This window comes from Symphalangus syndactylus, chromosome 14 (assembly GCF_028878055.3).
Source record: "Symphalangus syndactylus isolate Jambi chromosome 14, NHGRI_mSymSyn1-v2.1_pri, whole genome shotgun sequence".
Taxonomy (NCBI): domain Eukaryota; kingdom Metazoa; phylum Chordata; class Mammalia; order Primates; family Hylobatidae; genus Symphalangus; species Symphalangus syndactylus.
Genome location: NC_072436.2, coordinates 85,455,731 through 85,472,080, shown reverse-complemented (window position 1 = coordinate 85,472,080; position 16,350 = coordinate 85,455,731). Strand labels below are relative to the sequence as shown.

The 16,350-nt window shown below is 40.5% G+C and overlaps 3 protein-coding genes across 24 annotated transcripts in view; 1 reads left to right on the top strand and 2 right to left on the bottom strand.

Annotated features, from left to right (window-relative positions):
* CLHC1 (clathrin heavy chain linker domain containing 1) overlaps positions 1 to 392 on the bottom strand; it is a 64,671-nt gene extending 64,279 nt beyond the window's left edge. For 5 of the 14 annotated variants that reach the window (XM_055240603.2, XM_055240612.2, XM_063618025.1 and 2 more), the window contains exon 1: positions 58 to 143. The gene's annotated coding sequence lies outside the window, so the exon portion shown is untranslated. Of the gene's footprint in view, positions 1 to 45; positions 145 to 314 lie in introns of those variants that run through there. The other 9 variants (XM_055240606.2, XM_063618021.1, XM_063618029.1 and 6 more) reach the window with 6 other exon arrangements.
* Positions 393 to 516: 124 nt separating this feature from the next.
* RPS27A (ribosomal protein S27a) lies at positions 517 to 3,413 on the top strand. The gene is made up of 6 exons (XM_055240618.2): positions 517 to 531; positions 631 to 695; positions 1,185 to 1,239; positions 1,935 to 2,020; positions 2,640 to 2,771; positions 3,234 to 3,413. The coding sequence occupies exons 2-6, from the start codon at positions 648 to 650 to the stop codon at positions 3,381 to 3,383; spliced, it is 471 nt and encodes a 156-aa protein (XP_055096593.1). The 5' UTR covers positions 517 to 531; positions 631 to 647; the 3' UTR covers positions 3,384 to 3,413.
* The window catches only part of MTIF2 (mitochondrial translational initiation factor 2), a 35,244-nt gene continuing 22,302 nt past the window's right edge, over positions 3,409 to 16,350 (bottom strand). For all 9 annotated transcript variants that reach the window (XM_063618013.1, XM_063618015.1, XM_063618019.1 and 6 more), the window contains 7 exons: positions 14,509 to 14,633; positions 12,203 to 12,407; positions 11,589 to 11,841; positions 11,105 to 11,245; positions 7,863 to 8,027; positions 5,215 to 5,355; positions 3,409 to 4,747 (listed from right to left, as the gene is read on the bottom strand). In XM_063618013.1, the coding sequence (XP_063474083.1) occupies positions 4,575 to 4,747; positions 5,215 to 5,355; positions 7,863 to 8,027; positions 11,105 to 11,245; positions 11,589 to 11,841; positions 12,203 to 12,407; positions 14,509 to 14,633 (1,203 nt within the window). In that variant the 3' untranslated portion in view covers positions 3,409 to 4,574. The remainder of the gene's footprint in view (positions 4,748 to 5,214; positions 5,356 to 7,862; positions 8,028 to 11,104; positions 11,246 to 11,588; positions 11,842 to 12,202; positions 12,408 to 14,508; positions 14,634 to 16,350) is intronic.

Here is a 16,350-nt window from a genome sequence, read left to right as displayed (position 1 = left end):
GGCCCGTTCCCACGCTCCGGAAACTATTATTCCGCGTCATCCTACCTCAGTCCTCACCTGAGTCCCTTTCTCCAAACACCGACTTCAGTGCTTAGAGATAGTAACCAGGGAATCTGGGGGGTGGAACTGCATCTTGGGACAAGTAGTCCAAGGTAAAAGAAAACAGTGGAGAACTACAATTCCCAGAATGCACTTCCATTTCCTACCTCTTCCCCAATGAGGCCCCCCTCGGCCTCCTTTTAAAGATTCTCTTAGCTACGTTGATTGTACGGGAAAAGCCTTTTTAAAACATTTTTTACGTTGCTTAAACCTACCATTTCGGAAGCATTCCGAAGGCTAAAGTGACAAGTAAGCCCAGGCTAGGGAGAGGAGAAACGAGGTTGACGTCCTAGTCTGGCACCGTGTTGGATTGTCGCTGGGACGGCAGTCAGGCATTTGGTGTGGTCGCCTAAGGGGTGGGTCCTTCGGCGGGGGCGCCGGGAAACCCCGTGGGTCTGCGCGGCGTTCTTCCTTTTCGATCCGCCATCTGCGGTGAGTGTCTGCTCTTTGGCTGCTCTCGGGCCAGTACTGTATGCTGCGTTCTCTTGTGATCCCTGACCTAACCCGTCTCTTCCTTTTCCTCAACCTCAGGTGGAGCCGCCACCAAAATGCAGATTTTCGTGAAAACCCTTACGGGGAAGACTATCACCCTCGAGGTACGGGCCGGGTGGTCATGAGGAAGCCAAGGTCCGAATAAGGCCTGAGGTGGATTTTAGGACCGGCGCTGCTTTCCATGTCTTAGACCATGATTCCGAATTTTGGTTCTAAAACTTAAGCTTTGAAATGAGTACCTTTTGCTGAGCAACGGCCTAGAGGTGATTTTCGGTGGCCAAAGGCTGGGCCTGTCTCCTCTCGAGGGGTTCCAGCTAGTTAGTTAAAACGGAGGAGCTGCGCTGGGGAAGGAGACGCTCTGCCCGCCGAGCGCGAGCACGTGTGGCCCTGCGGCCGCCGCCCGCTCTGGGCCGGGGAGATGAAGGTGCTCTCCGGTAGCCGACTTGGGAGGTTGCCCACTGGGTGGGTAATAGGTCTCTTGAGTAGGTTTCAGTCCTGTCGCCAGTGCGGTTCAGTGGTAATTGTCAAACTAAATGAGTTCTGCTGTAGTTCCTTAATGTGTAACCAACATACTTTCATTTTAACACTCATAGGTTGAACCCTCGGATACGATAGAAAATGTGAAGGCCAAGATCCAGGATAAGGAAGGCAAGTAGTAGTTTGTAGTTAAGAAAACTTAACTTGTGGAGACATCAGCCTACCTGTAGGTGCTAGACATACTCGCTGTTGGTGAGGGGGGAAAGGGTCAGATTGACAAAGCGAAATACTTGTGGAATAACACAATAAACATTTGTGATCGGGGAGCACAGTACCTAGATTGGAATCCTTGAGGTGTATTTCACTTGTGTGAATTTGGACACTTATTTATTTATTTTGTGTGAGATGGAGTCTCCTCTGTCGCCCAGGCTGGAGTGCATTGGCTCGTCCCGGCTCACTGCAGCCTCTGCCTCCCAGGTTCGAGTGATTTTTGTGCTTCAGCCTCCCTAGTAGTGGGGATTACAGGCGTGCACCACCATGCCCGGCTAATTTATCGTATTTTTAGTAGAGACTTACCATGTTGGCCAGGTTGATTTCAAACTCTTCACCTCAAGTGATCTGCCCACCTCGGCCTCCCAAAGTATTGGTATTACAGGTGTGAGCCACTGCAGACAGCCAAGTATTGTCCCTAAGATTAAATGCAGTAAAATATGATGTGTAAAGATTTAGAACCATGCCTAACCTCTAGTAAGGGCTTATTGTCAGCCGTTAGTATCATGTATTTGATTAAGGGGTGCTACCTTATAAATCTGGAGCACATCACAGGCTTGGTGTGCTGTGACTTAATTTTTGTTTTTTCTCATTAGGAATTCCTCCTGATCAGCAAAGACTGATCTTTGCTGGCAAGCAGCTGGAAGATGGACGTACTTTGTCTGACTACAATATTCAAAAGGTCCGTCTAGGGGAAGAGCAGCTTCTTTAAGTTATTTTGGAAATTTTTTATTTTACTTTTTTTGAGACAGGCTCTGACTCTGTCACCTAGGGTGGAGTGAGTGGTGCAGTCACTGCAGCCTCCACCTCTCAGACTCAGGTGGTCCTCCCACTTCAGCCTTCTATAGTTGGAACTATAGGCACCCGCCACCATGCCCAGGCAGGTCTCAAACTCCTGGGCTCAAGTGATACTCCCACCGTGGCCTCCCAGTGCTAGGATTACAGACGTGAGCCACACCATGTGGTGTATTTTGGACATTTTGACACGCAAAAGGGGAGAATGGCATTAGATTAGCAGTAGATTTTTAGGTAACTCCTATACTGATACTTGAGAAGCACTGCTATAGTTTCTCCCATTATGAATTTTGCAAGTTGCATCCCATGGGGTAATGTAATGCATTCTTTAATCTCCCTATAAACTGTTAGTTAAGAATCTGATACTTTATTGAGGTTGGGGGCTGCAAGATTCCCTCATAAATGTTATTGTGTACTGCTACTGCTTTTAATTAGAAGATGCATAATGTTGGGTGTGCCCATTCTTAGTGGCATCATGAAAGCTTGCTTCATTCTTCCATTAACAGGAGTCTACTCTTCATCTTGTGTTGAGACTTCGTGGTGGTGCTAAGAAAAGGAAGAAGAAGTCTTACACCACTCCCAAGAAGAATAAGCACAAGAGAAAGAAGGTTAAGCTGGCTGTCCTGAAATATTACAAGGTGAGCCAGTTAAAGTGAAGGGCAGAATGTCAGCAAAGTCTTGGCTTATTTGGAAAACTTTATAGTACTTGTCAATATTTTCTTGGACTTAAGTATCCAATATTATCCCACTTTGGTTTAAATGAGGTATTCTGGAAATGAGAAACTCAGACTTTCTAGGGTTTTTCCTGTTAGGTATTTGAAATCAGTTATGTAATAGGGTTCTGAGTTTAAAGTCAGGTTTGGGTTCAGGTCTTACCTTTGTCTACCACTTGCAAAGCTGGCCTTTAGTGTTCAAAAGTCCCAAGACTTCTGAATGTTTTCATTGTAGTAATAATAACTGGTGAGAATTTAGGGTGCTTTGGTTTGTAAGCATGAAAACTACCAGTATTACACAGTAAAAAGCTTAAATATTTTGAGTCACTTAAATTAGACTTCAGAATGTGTTGTAAAATTATCTTACAGCAGGTTTGTACTTTTCAGGTGGATGAGAATGGCAAAATTAGTCGCCTTCGTCGAGAGTGCCCTTCTGATGAATGTGGTGCTGGGGTGTTTATGGCAAGCCACTTTGACAGACATTATTGTGGCAAATGTTGTCTGACTTACTGCTTCAACAAACCAGAAGACAAGTAACTATGAGTTAATAAAAGACATGAACTAACATTTATTGTTGGATTTTATTGCAGTAAAAAGAATAGTTTTTAAGCACCAAATTGATGGTCATCCCATTTCCCTTAGTAGTGCTACTGCTGTCACTGTGAATGTTGCTTCTGGGGATTGTGTGACCCAATGGTTCTGTATACCTGCCAGGTACTAACCACTTGTAAAGGTCTTGATATTTTCAATTCTTAGACTACCTATGCTTTGGCAGAAGTTATATTTAATGTAAGTTGTCTAAATATAAGCCAGTTTGTGTTTCTGTCCATTTCTTGACCTCAACACAATAGACATTTGGGGCCAGGTAATTCTTTGTTGTGGGGTCTGTCATGTGATGAGCAGCATCTCTTCCCTCTACCCATTCAATGGCCAGTAGTGCCTATCTCCTGTCTTGGAGAATCGTGGTTTGTGTGGGTGTTAAGACCTTGGCTTAAAAGAGGGTATGGCATACTTCTGTTAAAAGCTAAAGTTGCCAACTCAAAAATGGATACTGGCTGGGAGTGGTGGCTCATGCCTGTAATCCCTACGCTTTGGGAGGATCACTTGGGCATCCAGGAGTTCAAGACCAGCCTGGGCACCACAGCAAGACCCCCATCTCTCCCGCCTACTGGGGAGGTTGAGACAAAAGGATCCCTTGAGCCCGGGAGTTGTAATTACACATTGCACTTCAGCCTGGACAAGACCCTGTTTCAAAAAGAAAAAAATGCATCCTCAGTCTCGGTGGTTTCAGTGGAATGTTTGCCGTCTGTTGTACAACTCTTGGGAATTTAATGTTTGTTCAGGATGGATCCCTATAAAGGAATGATTACTTATTTGTACTGTTAAAAGACAGTTTAGTTTCAAGCAGGACTTGGGTAGCATATCTTCCTTCGGAGCTCAATTCAGGGAAAGCTGGTTCACTTGATAAGCCTCTTAACTAAAGCATACACTTTAAAGAAATCGGTGATGTGTAAATAACAATTCCCTTTTACCATACTGCCAGTTTTTCCATTCAAGGATTTCTGGTTGGAGGCATCCTTAAGATTTCCTATTTCTGAGCACTTTGACAGTTTGTGCAAATGCATATGAACACATGGTAAGACAACTTAGATACTTTTTGGCCAGTAGTAGTGCACTTCTACCTTCAAACAAGCAACACGTTGAGATATTTACATTTTTAATATAATTTTAAAATCCTGGATCCCAAGAAGTCTTGGCTTGAATCTGCTTTTCTTCATAACAAACAATTCTGTCTCCCACTTTAAATTCCATATTTTCTTCATCTAAACTGAGACCACAATCCATTCCCGTTTTGACAATTGAAATGTCATCTTTATGGTGTTTCAATGAGGTTAATGAGCCTTAAAAAGATAATTTAAGGTTAGTATATTCAATAAATGATAAGTACCTACTAAATACCACATTGTATGGTGTTAACCAGGAAATTACACTGAAATTCTTAAAAATTTTATGGTGCTGTCAAGTTAAATGATGGGACTAAATACCAGGGGAACCCCTTCAAAAATGAAGTTTGCTGTGAATAAGACTTGATTTGTAGCAAAATAACCTAAATCTCCTATTTCAAAGGTAGACAAACAACTTTTTGCTGAGGATAGGATGGTACTCAGGACTTGAATGGGTAAAAAGAACATACATCTCAGGCAAAGGGAACCCATCAACTACAGACAATTTTGGAGTTACAACAGCAATAAGAAATGGCCTGAGCTGAGATTATGGGCATGAAAGATGAACAGATTTCAGATGGTTATACAGTCAACAGGTTTTGGTGACTGGATATGCTATTATAGGAGATTTTGATGTTGCTTACCCTTCCAAATTACATGTCCATTACGGGTTAATTTAAATTTTTTTTGTTTTTCTAACTGTCCCTTTTGGACTCTGCAGCCAGCCACAGGAACTTTTTTCTTCCCTTCTGTTACAGAGAAGGTAGCTAGTATAGATGCCTCACCTTTAGGAAGAAGAGAACATTAATGTGCAGAAAACTAAAGATTCTGAGAAATACGTAATTTCTGACATTCTGTGGTATAAGAATTAAAGGTATGACAAAAATCCAAATTCATGCCTAGAAAAAAGTCTGGGTTTCTTTAACTCCAATTTTATTTTCCTGACCAATATTAAGAATAAAATGCATGAAAATCTTTGGCTATTCTTTTTTTTTTTTTTTTTTTTTGATCTTGGCTCACTGCAACCTCCACCTCCGAGGTTCAAGCGATTCTCATGCCTCAGCCTCCCGAGTAGCTGGGATTACAGGCGCCCACAACCACATCCAGCTGATTTTTATATTTTTAGTAGAGACGGGGTTTCACCATGTTGGCCAGGCTGGTCTCAAACTCCTGACCTCAAGTGATCCACCTACCTCGGACTCTCAAAGTGCTGAAATTACAGGCGTGAGCCACTGCACCCAGCCATCTTTGCCTATTCTTGTCTGCTCCATTAAAACCTTGTTTTAAGCTTTCCTTCAATATATTTTCTAGAGTAGATCATCTATCATTACTTATTTCTCTGTTATCTTTTTAAAAAAATTTTTGCAGATGGGTCATCCAGGCTGGAGTGCAGTGGCATGATCATAGTTCACTGTACCCTCAAGCTCCTGGGCTCAAGCAATTCTTCTAGTCAGCTAAGACTATAGGTGCGTGCCACCATGCCCAACTAATTTTTTATTTTTATCTTTTTTGTTGTGGAGGCTGGTCTTGAATTCTTGGCCTCAAGCGATGCTCCTACCTCAGCCTCCCAAAGTCCTGGGATGACACGCATGAGCCACTGCACCTGGCCTCATTATTTTTCATTTTGCCACAGGTAATTTATATCTACTTAGAAGTACTAATTCTACTAATTCTGAGTCTGGTTTTTTTATTGTTTTTTTTTTTTTTTTTTTTGAGATGGAGTTTCGCTCTTGTTGCCCAGGCTGGAGTGCAATGGCGTGATCTCGGCTCACCACAACCTCCGCCTCCCGGGTTCAAGCGATTCTCCTGCCTCAGCCTCCCAAGTAGCTGGGATTACAGGAATGCGCCACCACGCCTGGCTAATTCTGTATTTTTAGTAGAGACGGGGTTTCACCACGTTGGTCAGACTGGTCTTGAACCCCCAACCTCAGGTGATCTGCCTGCCTCAACCTCCCAAAGTGCTGGGATTACAGACATGAGCCACCATGCCCAGCCGAGTCTGTTTTTTTTCACCAACTAAAAATACAAATTCCAATAATGAAGTAACAGGCACTATAATCAACCAATTTTCTAGGGTGCTATTTTACTGGTGTTATTTGTTAGTGTTATCTGACTGGTGTGTTTGCTTAATCCTAGAAACCCTCATGACTCAGTTTTCCAAATTGCTCTTAGCACAAGAACATAAAAATCTCTGTATGATCATGTTGAGCAGGTCAGAAAAACCTAAAACAATAAATCTGTTATGTAGACCAAAAATGCAAAATCAAATCTCATGATGGGGAAACACTGGACAAATCCAAATCAAGGTACATTCTACAAAATAGCTGGCCAATATGCTTCAAAAATATCAAGGTCAAAAACAAAAATTGAAGAACTGTTCCAGATTAAATAGAGCTAGAGAGATATGACAACATGGATATATTATAATCCATGATCCTGGACCGGGGAAAAAAAGTACATTGTTGGGACGATGGACAAAATGTGAATATGGACTGTGTATTAGATAAGAGCATTGTATAAATAAATGTTAAATTTCCTGAGTTTGATTAGTTCTGTAGTTTTATAAGATAGTATCCTTTTGCTTAGCAGATGTACATATTTCGAGGCAAATGGGCACTATATCTCAAACATTTTCAAATGGTCCAGGGAAAAAAAATCATGTGTGCATGGAGCAGGACAAAAATGAGGCAAATAGGACAAAATGTAGACAACTAGTGAATTAGGTAAAAGATATATAGGAGTTCCTGGTATTTCCCTTGCAATTTTTCTGGAAATTTAAAACTATTATCAAAATTAAAAGTTAACCAAAAAAAATCTCTGTGGGGAGGGAAAAAAAACAGATGAGGTGATTTAATAAATTTTAAATAAACTCAGTCTTTACTCTGGCTATGATATATGCTAGAAACAATAGTTTTAAATATTTAATATTTAAATGTAAATTTTATTCTTATGGTAGACTTCTCTGCCAGCCCCACAACAAAGTCAACAGCTCTTTCCATGACACTGTTAATAATCTTTATGCGTTCGATAGTAGTGTAATTTGTATTATAATTATTTGTTCGTATCTGAACTGGAGGGCAAGTTCTTGATTCCTTATTTGCTTTTGTATCCTCAAGGCATAGGCAGGTGTTTACATAAGAAGTTACAATGGATTCTCATGGTAGTCATTTTCTTCTAGAACACAGGATATATCTTTCAACATTGAAAACGTTTCCTCTAAGCTTTGCTTTGAAGTGCTATTTATAGCACCTAATATACTAACTTTTAAAAGTAACATTCACTGATCACTCACCTACTGGGTGCTCTTCCACAGCACAGGGTAATCTGCTGCTCAGTTCCTCTTGCAAATCTTCAACAAGACGGTAAATTATTTTGTGAAGTTTAATTTTTACTCCTTTTTTTGCAGCTGACTGCTGGATAACATTGCCTGCATTCACATTAAAGCCATATATAACACCTAGCAAAAAGAAATATGATCAATGAAGTAGCACAAAGATTACATTATAATCATTTATTTGTCTTTCAAGCAGAAACTTGAATCTAAATTCTTTTATTTTCTAAATTAAAATAGCAAATAAGAGGCCAGGTGCAGTGGCTCACGCCTGTAATCCCATCACTTTGGGAAGCTGAGGCTGGCGGATCACCTGAGGTCAGAAGTTCAAGACAAGCCTGGCCAACATGGTGAAACCCCATCTCTACTAAAAATACAAAATTAGCCGGGCGTGGTGGTGGGCACCTGTAATTCCAGCTACTCAGGAGGCTGAGGCAGGAGAATCACTTGAACCCAGGAGGCGGAGGTTGCAGTGAGCTGAGATCACGCCATTGCACTCCAACCTGGGCAAATAGAGCAAAACTCCATCTCAAAAAAAATTAGCAATTAGAGGAGGTTAGAAGGTCTATGATTTTTTTTCTCACCAAAACTAGTAAATTTTCCAATTGATGAAAGAATTTTATAAATTGTATTGTGGCTTATTTAACAAAGAAAATTTCTTTATAATTTTAAATCCATTCATTTAAGGAACATTAAGTGCCTATAACGTGTAAAGCAGTATGCTAAACAAAATTTGGTTTTCATACCAGAGAAATAAAAACACAAAAAATGACCAGGGCTAAAATACTATTCCTTCATTTTAATAACAATTACACTATTAAATTATAATCTTATTGTCTACAATTTTTGTGGTTTGCACTTAGGTATTCAGATGGCCAAAAGATGCCCAAAAATAGTGACTTAAAGGGGTGGAGGGAAAAATAGTGACTTAATTGGTAAAGGTCAAGAGTTATTTTTAAGAAGCAAGTTTCATGGAGCTGACCATTTTACCAAAAAACAAATAATGTATTTAACTGTGAATACTTTGGGAGAAAAAAAAGGCAAAACACTCTTGCCTTAAACAAAATGAATGAAAAAAATTAACCTGAACAGGCACGGTGGCTCACGCCTGTAATCCCAGCACTTTGGGAGGCCAAGGTGGGTGGATCACCTGAGGCTGGGAGTTTGAGACCAGCCTGACCAACATGGTGACAGCCTATCTCTACTAAAAATACAAAAATTAGCCAGGCATGGTGGCAGACGCCTGTAATCCCAGCTACTGAGGAGACTAAGGCAGGAGAATCTCTTGAATCCAGGAGGCGGCGGGTGCGGTGAGCCAAGATTGTGCCACTGCACTCCAGCCTGGGCGACAGAGCGAGACTCCATCTCAAAAAAAAAAAAAAAAAACCCAAAAAGAAAAAAAAGCAAAACACTCTTGTCTTAAACAAAATGAATGAAAAAAATTAACCCCAACAGTTTAATCAGGAGAAAAATACAATCACCTTGAAAGTCCTATCATTAAGAAGTCATTCAGGCTGGGTGTGGTGGCTCACGCCTGTAATCCCAGGACTTTGGGAGGCCGAGGTGGGTGGATCACCTGAGGTCAGGAGTTTGAGACCAAACTGGCCAACATGATGAAACCTCATCTATGCTAAAAATACAAGAATTAGCCAGGTGTGGTCGTGGGTGCCTATAATCCCAGCTACTCGGGAAGCTGGGGCAGGAGAATCGCTTGAACCCAGGAGGGAGAGATGGCAGTGGGCCAAGATTGCACCATTGCACTCCAGCCTGGTTGACAAAAGCAAAAGTCCATCTCAAGAAAAAGAAGTCATTCAATTGGCTAGGCACAATGGCCCATGCCTATAATTCCAGCACTTTGGGAGGCCAAGGCAGGTAGACCACCTAGGTCAGGAGTTCAAGACCAGCCTGGCCAACATGGTGAAACCCTGTCTCTACTAAAAATACAAAATTAGCCAGGCATGGTGGTGCATGCCTATAATCCCAGCTACTCAGTGGGGGCTGTGGCAGGAGAATCCCTTGAACTAGGGAGGCAGAGGTTGCAGTGAGCTGAGACCGTGCCACTGCACTCCAGCCTGGGCAACAGAGTGAGGCTCTGTCTCCCAAAAAAAAAAAAAAGTCATTTCAATATCATTCAATACACTATCTATATTACAGCACAGTACTAAGCCAGTCAGTGCCTACCAAATACTTTTAATTAATCAGTTAGATGTTACCTCTATCCTTTTCAGTAGTAGAGGTGACATCTAACTCTAATCAAGTCAGGTTTCAAAGAATCTCTTTCCTAAATGATTCCTAATCACTCAACAATGTTTTTGCTTTACTAGGTGTTTGATTTATTTAACAGTCATGAGTCCCCCTTTTTGTGTATCATAAATTCAACTAATAAAGACAGTTCCCTGCCTTCTAGGCTTATAAAGCTAAAAAGACCTTTTGCTGTAAAAAGATACGACGTATAAAGTTATCAATTACCAAAGACAGGTAGCCAAAAGTAAAAGATGAAGGAAAGAACTGAATAGGGTGATTACAGTGTTAGGAACATTCAGAAGTCTAATGAAAGATATGAGAATCAACCTTGGGATAGTAAAGAACTAGGAGGAGTAGGGAGAGGGGGCAGTTATGGTGCTTTAAAAAAAAAAAAGATGGCTGCACGCGGTGGCTCATGCTTGTAATCCCAGCACTTTGGGAGGCCGAGGCGGGCGGATCACGAGGTCAGGAGATCGAGACCACAGTGAAACCCCGTCTCTACTAAAAATACAAAAAAAAAATTAGCCAGGCGTGGTGGCGGGAGCCTGTAGTCCCAGCTACTGGGAGAGGCTGAGGCAGGAGTATGGCGTGAACCCGGGAGGCAGAGCTTGCAGTGAGCCGAGATTGCGCCACTGCACTCCAGCCTGGGCAACAGAGCAAGACTCTGTCTCAAAAAAAAAAAAAAAAAAAAAAAAAAAAGATAAACGTGACCAGGTCTTGAAATAGTCCCCCAAAATTGCAGTACGACCACAACAAATGGAGCTACGGCCACAATACTGCACATCCTATTAAGTTTCAATTGCTAGCTGGGACTGGACTATAGCAGGAAGGGTGATGCTGATAGGGACTGGACTATAGCAGGAAGGGTGATGCTGACAAGCCAAGCAACAAAAGACAGAAGCAGATGGTTCAGTGTTATTTGGGGAACACAGATTAACAAGAAGAAATGGAATCCTTACCATCAAATGTTTCAGCAAGGTTAATATCATTTGCACTTATATCACCCACTCCAAAATGTACTAATTCTAGTTCACACTCATGTGAAGCATCATAGGTATCTATAATGTTCAAAATGGCCTCAACAGAACCATCAACATCACCTAAATACAGAAAAAGTTTATAATTGTTGCTTTTAAGAGTTAGACATCAGCAGACATAAAAATGACAATAATCTATTTAAAGCCATGATAGGAATGTCATTTATCACTAAATCTACTTTTATTTAAGCTTAGCGTTACACATATCTACTTGACTTAATAGCATATAATGAGCCAAATGTACATTTACAACAAAATCAGCAAGAAATATGTTGACTAAGAAAATCTCTCCTAAAATACTGAAATAATTTTCATGTAAATGAAAAGGCCCAAACTATGAGAATAATAAAAAAAAAAAACATATATTCAAAGAATGAACTGTAATGTAAAATCTTTAAAAAGATACCTTTAATAATCACAGAAAGTACATTTGAATCTCTTTCCATTTTCTCTTTTGGCTTTAAGGCTATTTGTTCTTTTCTTTCTAAAAACCGTAGAAATGCTCTCTTCTTCCACAGTAGATTGCCATACTTCTCACGGGCTTTCTGATGTGCTTCTTGGTGTTCCTTTCGCTTTTCTTCTATTATTTTCAGATCCTCTTGACCTTTCTCCTGTTCTTGTTCATATTTCCTCCAGTGAATAACTTCACGTGCCCTTGGCTTTATAGGGGAAAAACACATTATTTAATGAAATAGACATCAATGACTGCTAGATTAAAGCCTTTGTGTTGTCCCGCATTAGGAAATTAGCTTAACTCATGTATGAAACTACTACTTTTGTAAGTTTCAAGAAACATGTAAAATTTTAATTTGAGAGCTCGTATAATTGAAATGATTGAAAAATCTTATCCCCACCCCCCAAAATTCTATAGTCTAATGCTAAAATAGCACAACTCGCTTCCTCACAACCCCTTATAATCTAGATTTGTTAACATTAATACACATATTTGGCATAACATTGTAAACTGGCATTTAAAATCATTATATTATATCTAATATATAGGAATTAAGCCTGATACACCTCAGATTCTACTTCAAGAATTTCTTCTCCTGCAGAAGGAAGGTCTCTCCAGCCTGTAATTCCCACTGGCATGCTGGGATAGGCCTCATCAATTGTTTTTCCATTTTCATCAAACATTAAGCGTACTTTTGCCCAACATTTTCCAGCAACCAGAACAGAGCCTTTTCTTAAAGTTCCTCTTTGAATTATAGCTGTAGTAACAACACTAAAATGAAAACAAAAGTATATTTTAATGTCATTATGTACTTTAAGTAGAGCAAAGATATCTTTATGAAGTTTAAGTTATATAAACATGTGTATACACAAGATTAATTCCACCACTTCTTAACTTCTTAAGCAGTTTTTCACACTATAAAAACATTTCAAAGCTGGGTGCAGTGGCACATCTGCAATCCCAGCTATTCAGCAGGCTAAGGCAAGAGGATCACTTGAGCCCATGAGTTCAAAGTCAGCCTATCAAGACCATTTTAAACAAATTTATTTGCAATAGCCAAGAAGTAGAAGCAACCCAAATGTCCATCAAAAGACAAATGGACATTTCTTCCAAAGAAAATGTGGATTTTACATACAAAGGAATATTATACAGTCTTTAAAAAGAAGGAAATTGGCCAGGTGTGGTGGCTCACGGCTGTAATCCCAGCAATTTTGAAGGCCAAGGTGAGCGGATTGCTTGAGCTCACAAGTTTGAGACTAGCCCAGGCAACACAGCAGGACCCTATTTCAATTAAAAAAAAAATAGGCTAGGCACAGTGGCTCACACCTGTAATCCCAGCACTCTGGGAGGCTGAGGCGGGTAGATCACCTGAGGTCAGGAGTTCGAGACCAGCCTGGCCAACATGGTGAAACCCCATCTATACTAAAAATACAAAAATTAGCCAAGTGTGGTGGCATGTGCCTATAGTCCCAGCTACTCAGGAGGCTGAGGCAGGAGAATCACTTGAACCTGGGAGGCGGAGGTTGCAGTGAGCTGAGATTGCACCACTGCACTCCAGCCTGGGTGACAGAATGAGACTCCATCTCAAAAAAAGAAAAATTAAAAAATAAATAAATATTAAATTTTTTTAAAAAAGGAAATCTTTCACAGGCTACAACATGAATGAAACTCTAGAACATTATACAAAATAAAATAAGCCAGTTACAAATGGATACATACTGTATGATTCCACTCATATGAAGTATCTAAAGTAGGCACAAAATAAAAACAGAAAACAGTGCCAGGCGCAGTGGCTCACACCTGTAATCCCAGCACTTTGGGAGGCCGAGGTGGTTGGATCACCTGAGGTCAGGAGTTTGAGACTGGCCTGGTCAACATGGCGAAAACCCTGTCTCTACAAAAAATACAAAAATTAGCCAGGCTTGGTGGCGGGTGCCTGTAAATCCCAGCTACTTGGGAGACTGAGGCAGAAGAATTGCTTGAACCCAGGGAGTGGAGGTTGCAGTGAGCTGAGATCGCGGCCACTTCACTCTAGCCTGGGCAACAAGAGCAAAAGTCTGTCTCAAAAAGAAATAAATAAATAAAAGAAAAGCAGAAAACAGAAAGGTGGTTGCCAAGGGCTTGGGAGAGGGACAAGGGTAATTTTAAAAGGTATAGAGTTTCAGTTTCACAAGATAAAATAGTTCAACAGATCTGTTGCACAACAATGTGAATAAACAACAATACTGAACTATATATTTAAATATGGTTAATATAATAAATGGGATGTTAGGTGTTTCTTACCACAATTAAAAAAAAATAATTTCTTATGAGGTTATGCTAAGAGAAGAAGCAGGGAGCAAAGTGTTCTGACAGAATCTTAACCCACTTTCTATCCCAGTCTCCATCAGCTAAGGGATTACTCACAGTTGTTAGAGAGTGTAAAGCAATGAGAAAACCTCTCTTGCTGATACGGAGGAAAATTCAAGCACACCGCTTCAAAGACCTTTCTGCGTATTATATTAATGGGTAAAGTATAAAGAATTTACAAACCCTAAAATGCAACCGTTGGTATTTCATTCTAATTTATGTTATCTATAAGACTTTACCAATTCAGTCGAGTCAGTAAGGGAAAAAAAATAAAACAAATTGAACTACTTATGTCACCTAAATATGACTACTAGATGTATATGGATAGTTGCTATGGTCTACTGATAATAACTGCATTTTTGTGTTCTTGTGTTAATACAAACAATAAAATACTTTTTAAAACAAATGCTTTGAAAATATTGTTAATGAACAATAACATGCAACAAAAATAATATATTGTCATAAAATCAAGTCACAAAAACCACGAAACAAATTAAAAAGGCAAGCATTTTAAGAGTCCTACCCTCTTCCTTTGTCTGTGAAAGACTCTATTACTGTTCCTTCCACTGGACCATTGGGATCTGCTTTCAATTCTAACATTTCTGCAAGAGCAACTGTTGCTTCTGCCAAAGCCATCAGATTATCGCCCTTTAACAATAACAAAGGTTGTTAATACACATTAATAAATATTATCTGTAAATGTAAATACCAGGGACAGAAAGTCACATAATCCTTGCAAGTTATATTATACTTTTCTCTTTAATCATTAAAAGCATGATTACTCAATTTAACAAAGAAAGGAAGGGAGGGAGGGGAAACAAAAATAAGAAAAAAGAGAATGGGAAGAATGGAAGGGAGGGAGGGATCAGCAAGAATACTTGGGCCATGGACAGATCTTGCAAGGAACAAGTGGCTTTTTTAAAGGATGGCCACTGGTGGGCTTGTTACTATCCCTTTCATAAACACATGCAATGCTTCATTCATTTTCTTTCTCCTCCGTCTGTCCCTACAATTGTGTTTCCTTCCTCTTGCTTTCTTTTTTTGTTTAAGTTCTATCCAACTGAACAAGATTTCACATCTATTATTTCATTTGATCAACTCAAGAATCCTACAAAGTAAATCAAGCATGACTTACCCCTATTAAATAAATGACGAGAAAAAGCACTAACTAGAGATCTAGGCTCTAAGCTGTGCTTTATAACCCACCCAGCTGTGCAGCCTTTAAAAAAAAATCACCTCACCTCCCTGGATCTCCTTACCTCAACCATAAAAAGAAGCTGGAGTGGGTGATTCTTTTACCTTTCATGGTCTATGTTTACTATGCTCTCTAGGGCTCCAAGATCACACAGCTGATTAACTGGTGATGGAAATGGAACTGATAGGCAAGGTATTTTTCCACTCCTCCTATCAGCTAAGAGATTGCTCACAGTTGTTACCAAGTATAAAACAACAGACAAGGGCCGGGCACGGTTTTTCATGCCTGTAATCCCAGCACTTTGGGAAGCTGAGACGGGTGGATCACTTGAGGTTAGGAGTTCAAGACCAGCCAACATGGTGAAACCGCATCTCTACTAAAAATACAAAAAATTAGTCGGGTGTGGTGGCACGTGCCTGTAATCCCAGCTACTCAGGAGGCTGAGGCAGGAAAATCGCTTGAACCCAGAGGCAGAGGTTGCAGTGAGCCAAGATCACGCCACTGCACTCCAGCCTGAGACACAGAGCAAGACTTCATTTCAAAAAATAAAAAATAAAACAACAGACAACTGTAAAACAAAACAAAACAAAACAAAATTGACTAAATACTTTGCTTACCCACCCACTTATTCCTAGTATTTATTCCAATTTACAAAATGCTGCTCCAAAAAGCAGAACTAGAGTTGTTTCCTTGCATGAAGTAATCCTTTATATATCTTGGAAAAGAAGGCCTCATCTTACCTCCCTGCTGCTCTCTTCCAATCCCCTCCCTTCCCTTGGAATCATCTCTGACACGCCTCCAAATCTGCCTAAGCAGCTTTACATCTACCTACTCATCTGATGGTATCTGGCCAGAAAAGGTGGTCAACTCTTCAAATATTTTAATTTTTTTTTTTAGACAAGGTCTCACTCTGTTATCAAGGCTGGAGTGCAGTGGCATCATCTCAGCTCACTGCAACCTCCGCCTCCCTGGCTCAAGTGGTCCTCCAGCCTTAGCCTCCCCAATAGCTAGGACGACAGGCACATGCCACCAAGCCAGGCTAATTTTTGTGTTTTTATAGAGACAAGGTCTCATCATGTTGCCCAGGCTGATCTTGAACTCCTGCCTCAATGGATCCGACCACCTCGGCCTCCCAAAGTGCTAGGATTATAGGCGTAAGTCACTGCGCCC

Excerpts from the sequence above, each read along its gene's own strand:
- RPS27A (XM_055240618.2), top strand. The coding sequence starts at position 648 with ATGCAGATTTTCGTGAAAACCCTTACGGGGAAGACTATCACCCTCGAG. Across the intron at positions 2,021-2,639 it reads CTGACTACAATATTCAAAAG|GAGTCTACTCTTCATCTTGT; the intron begins GTCCGTCTAGGG and ends TTCCATTAACAG. Across the intron at positions 2,772-3,233 it reads CTGTCCTGAAATATTACAAG|GTGGATGAGAATGGCAAAAT; the intron begins GTGAGCCAGTTA and ends TGTACTTTTCAG.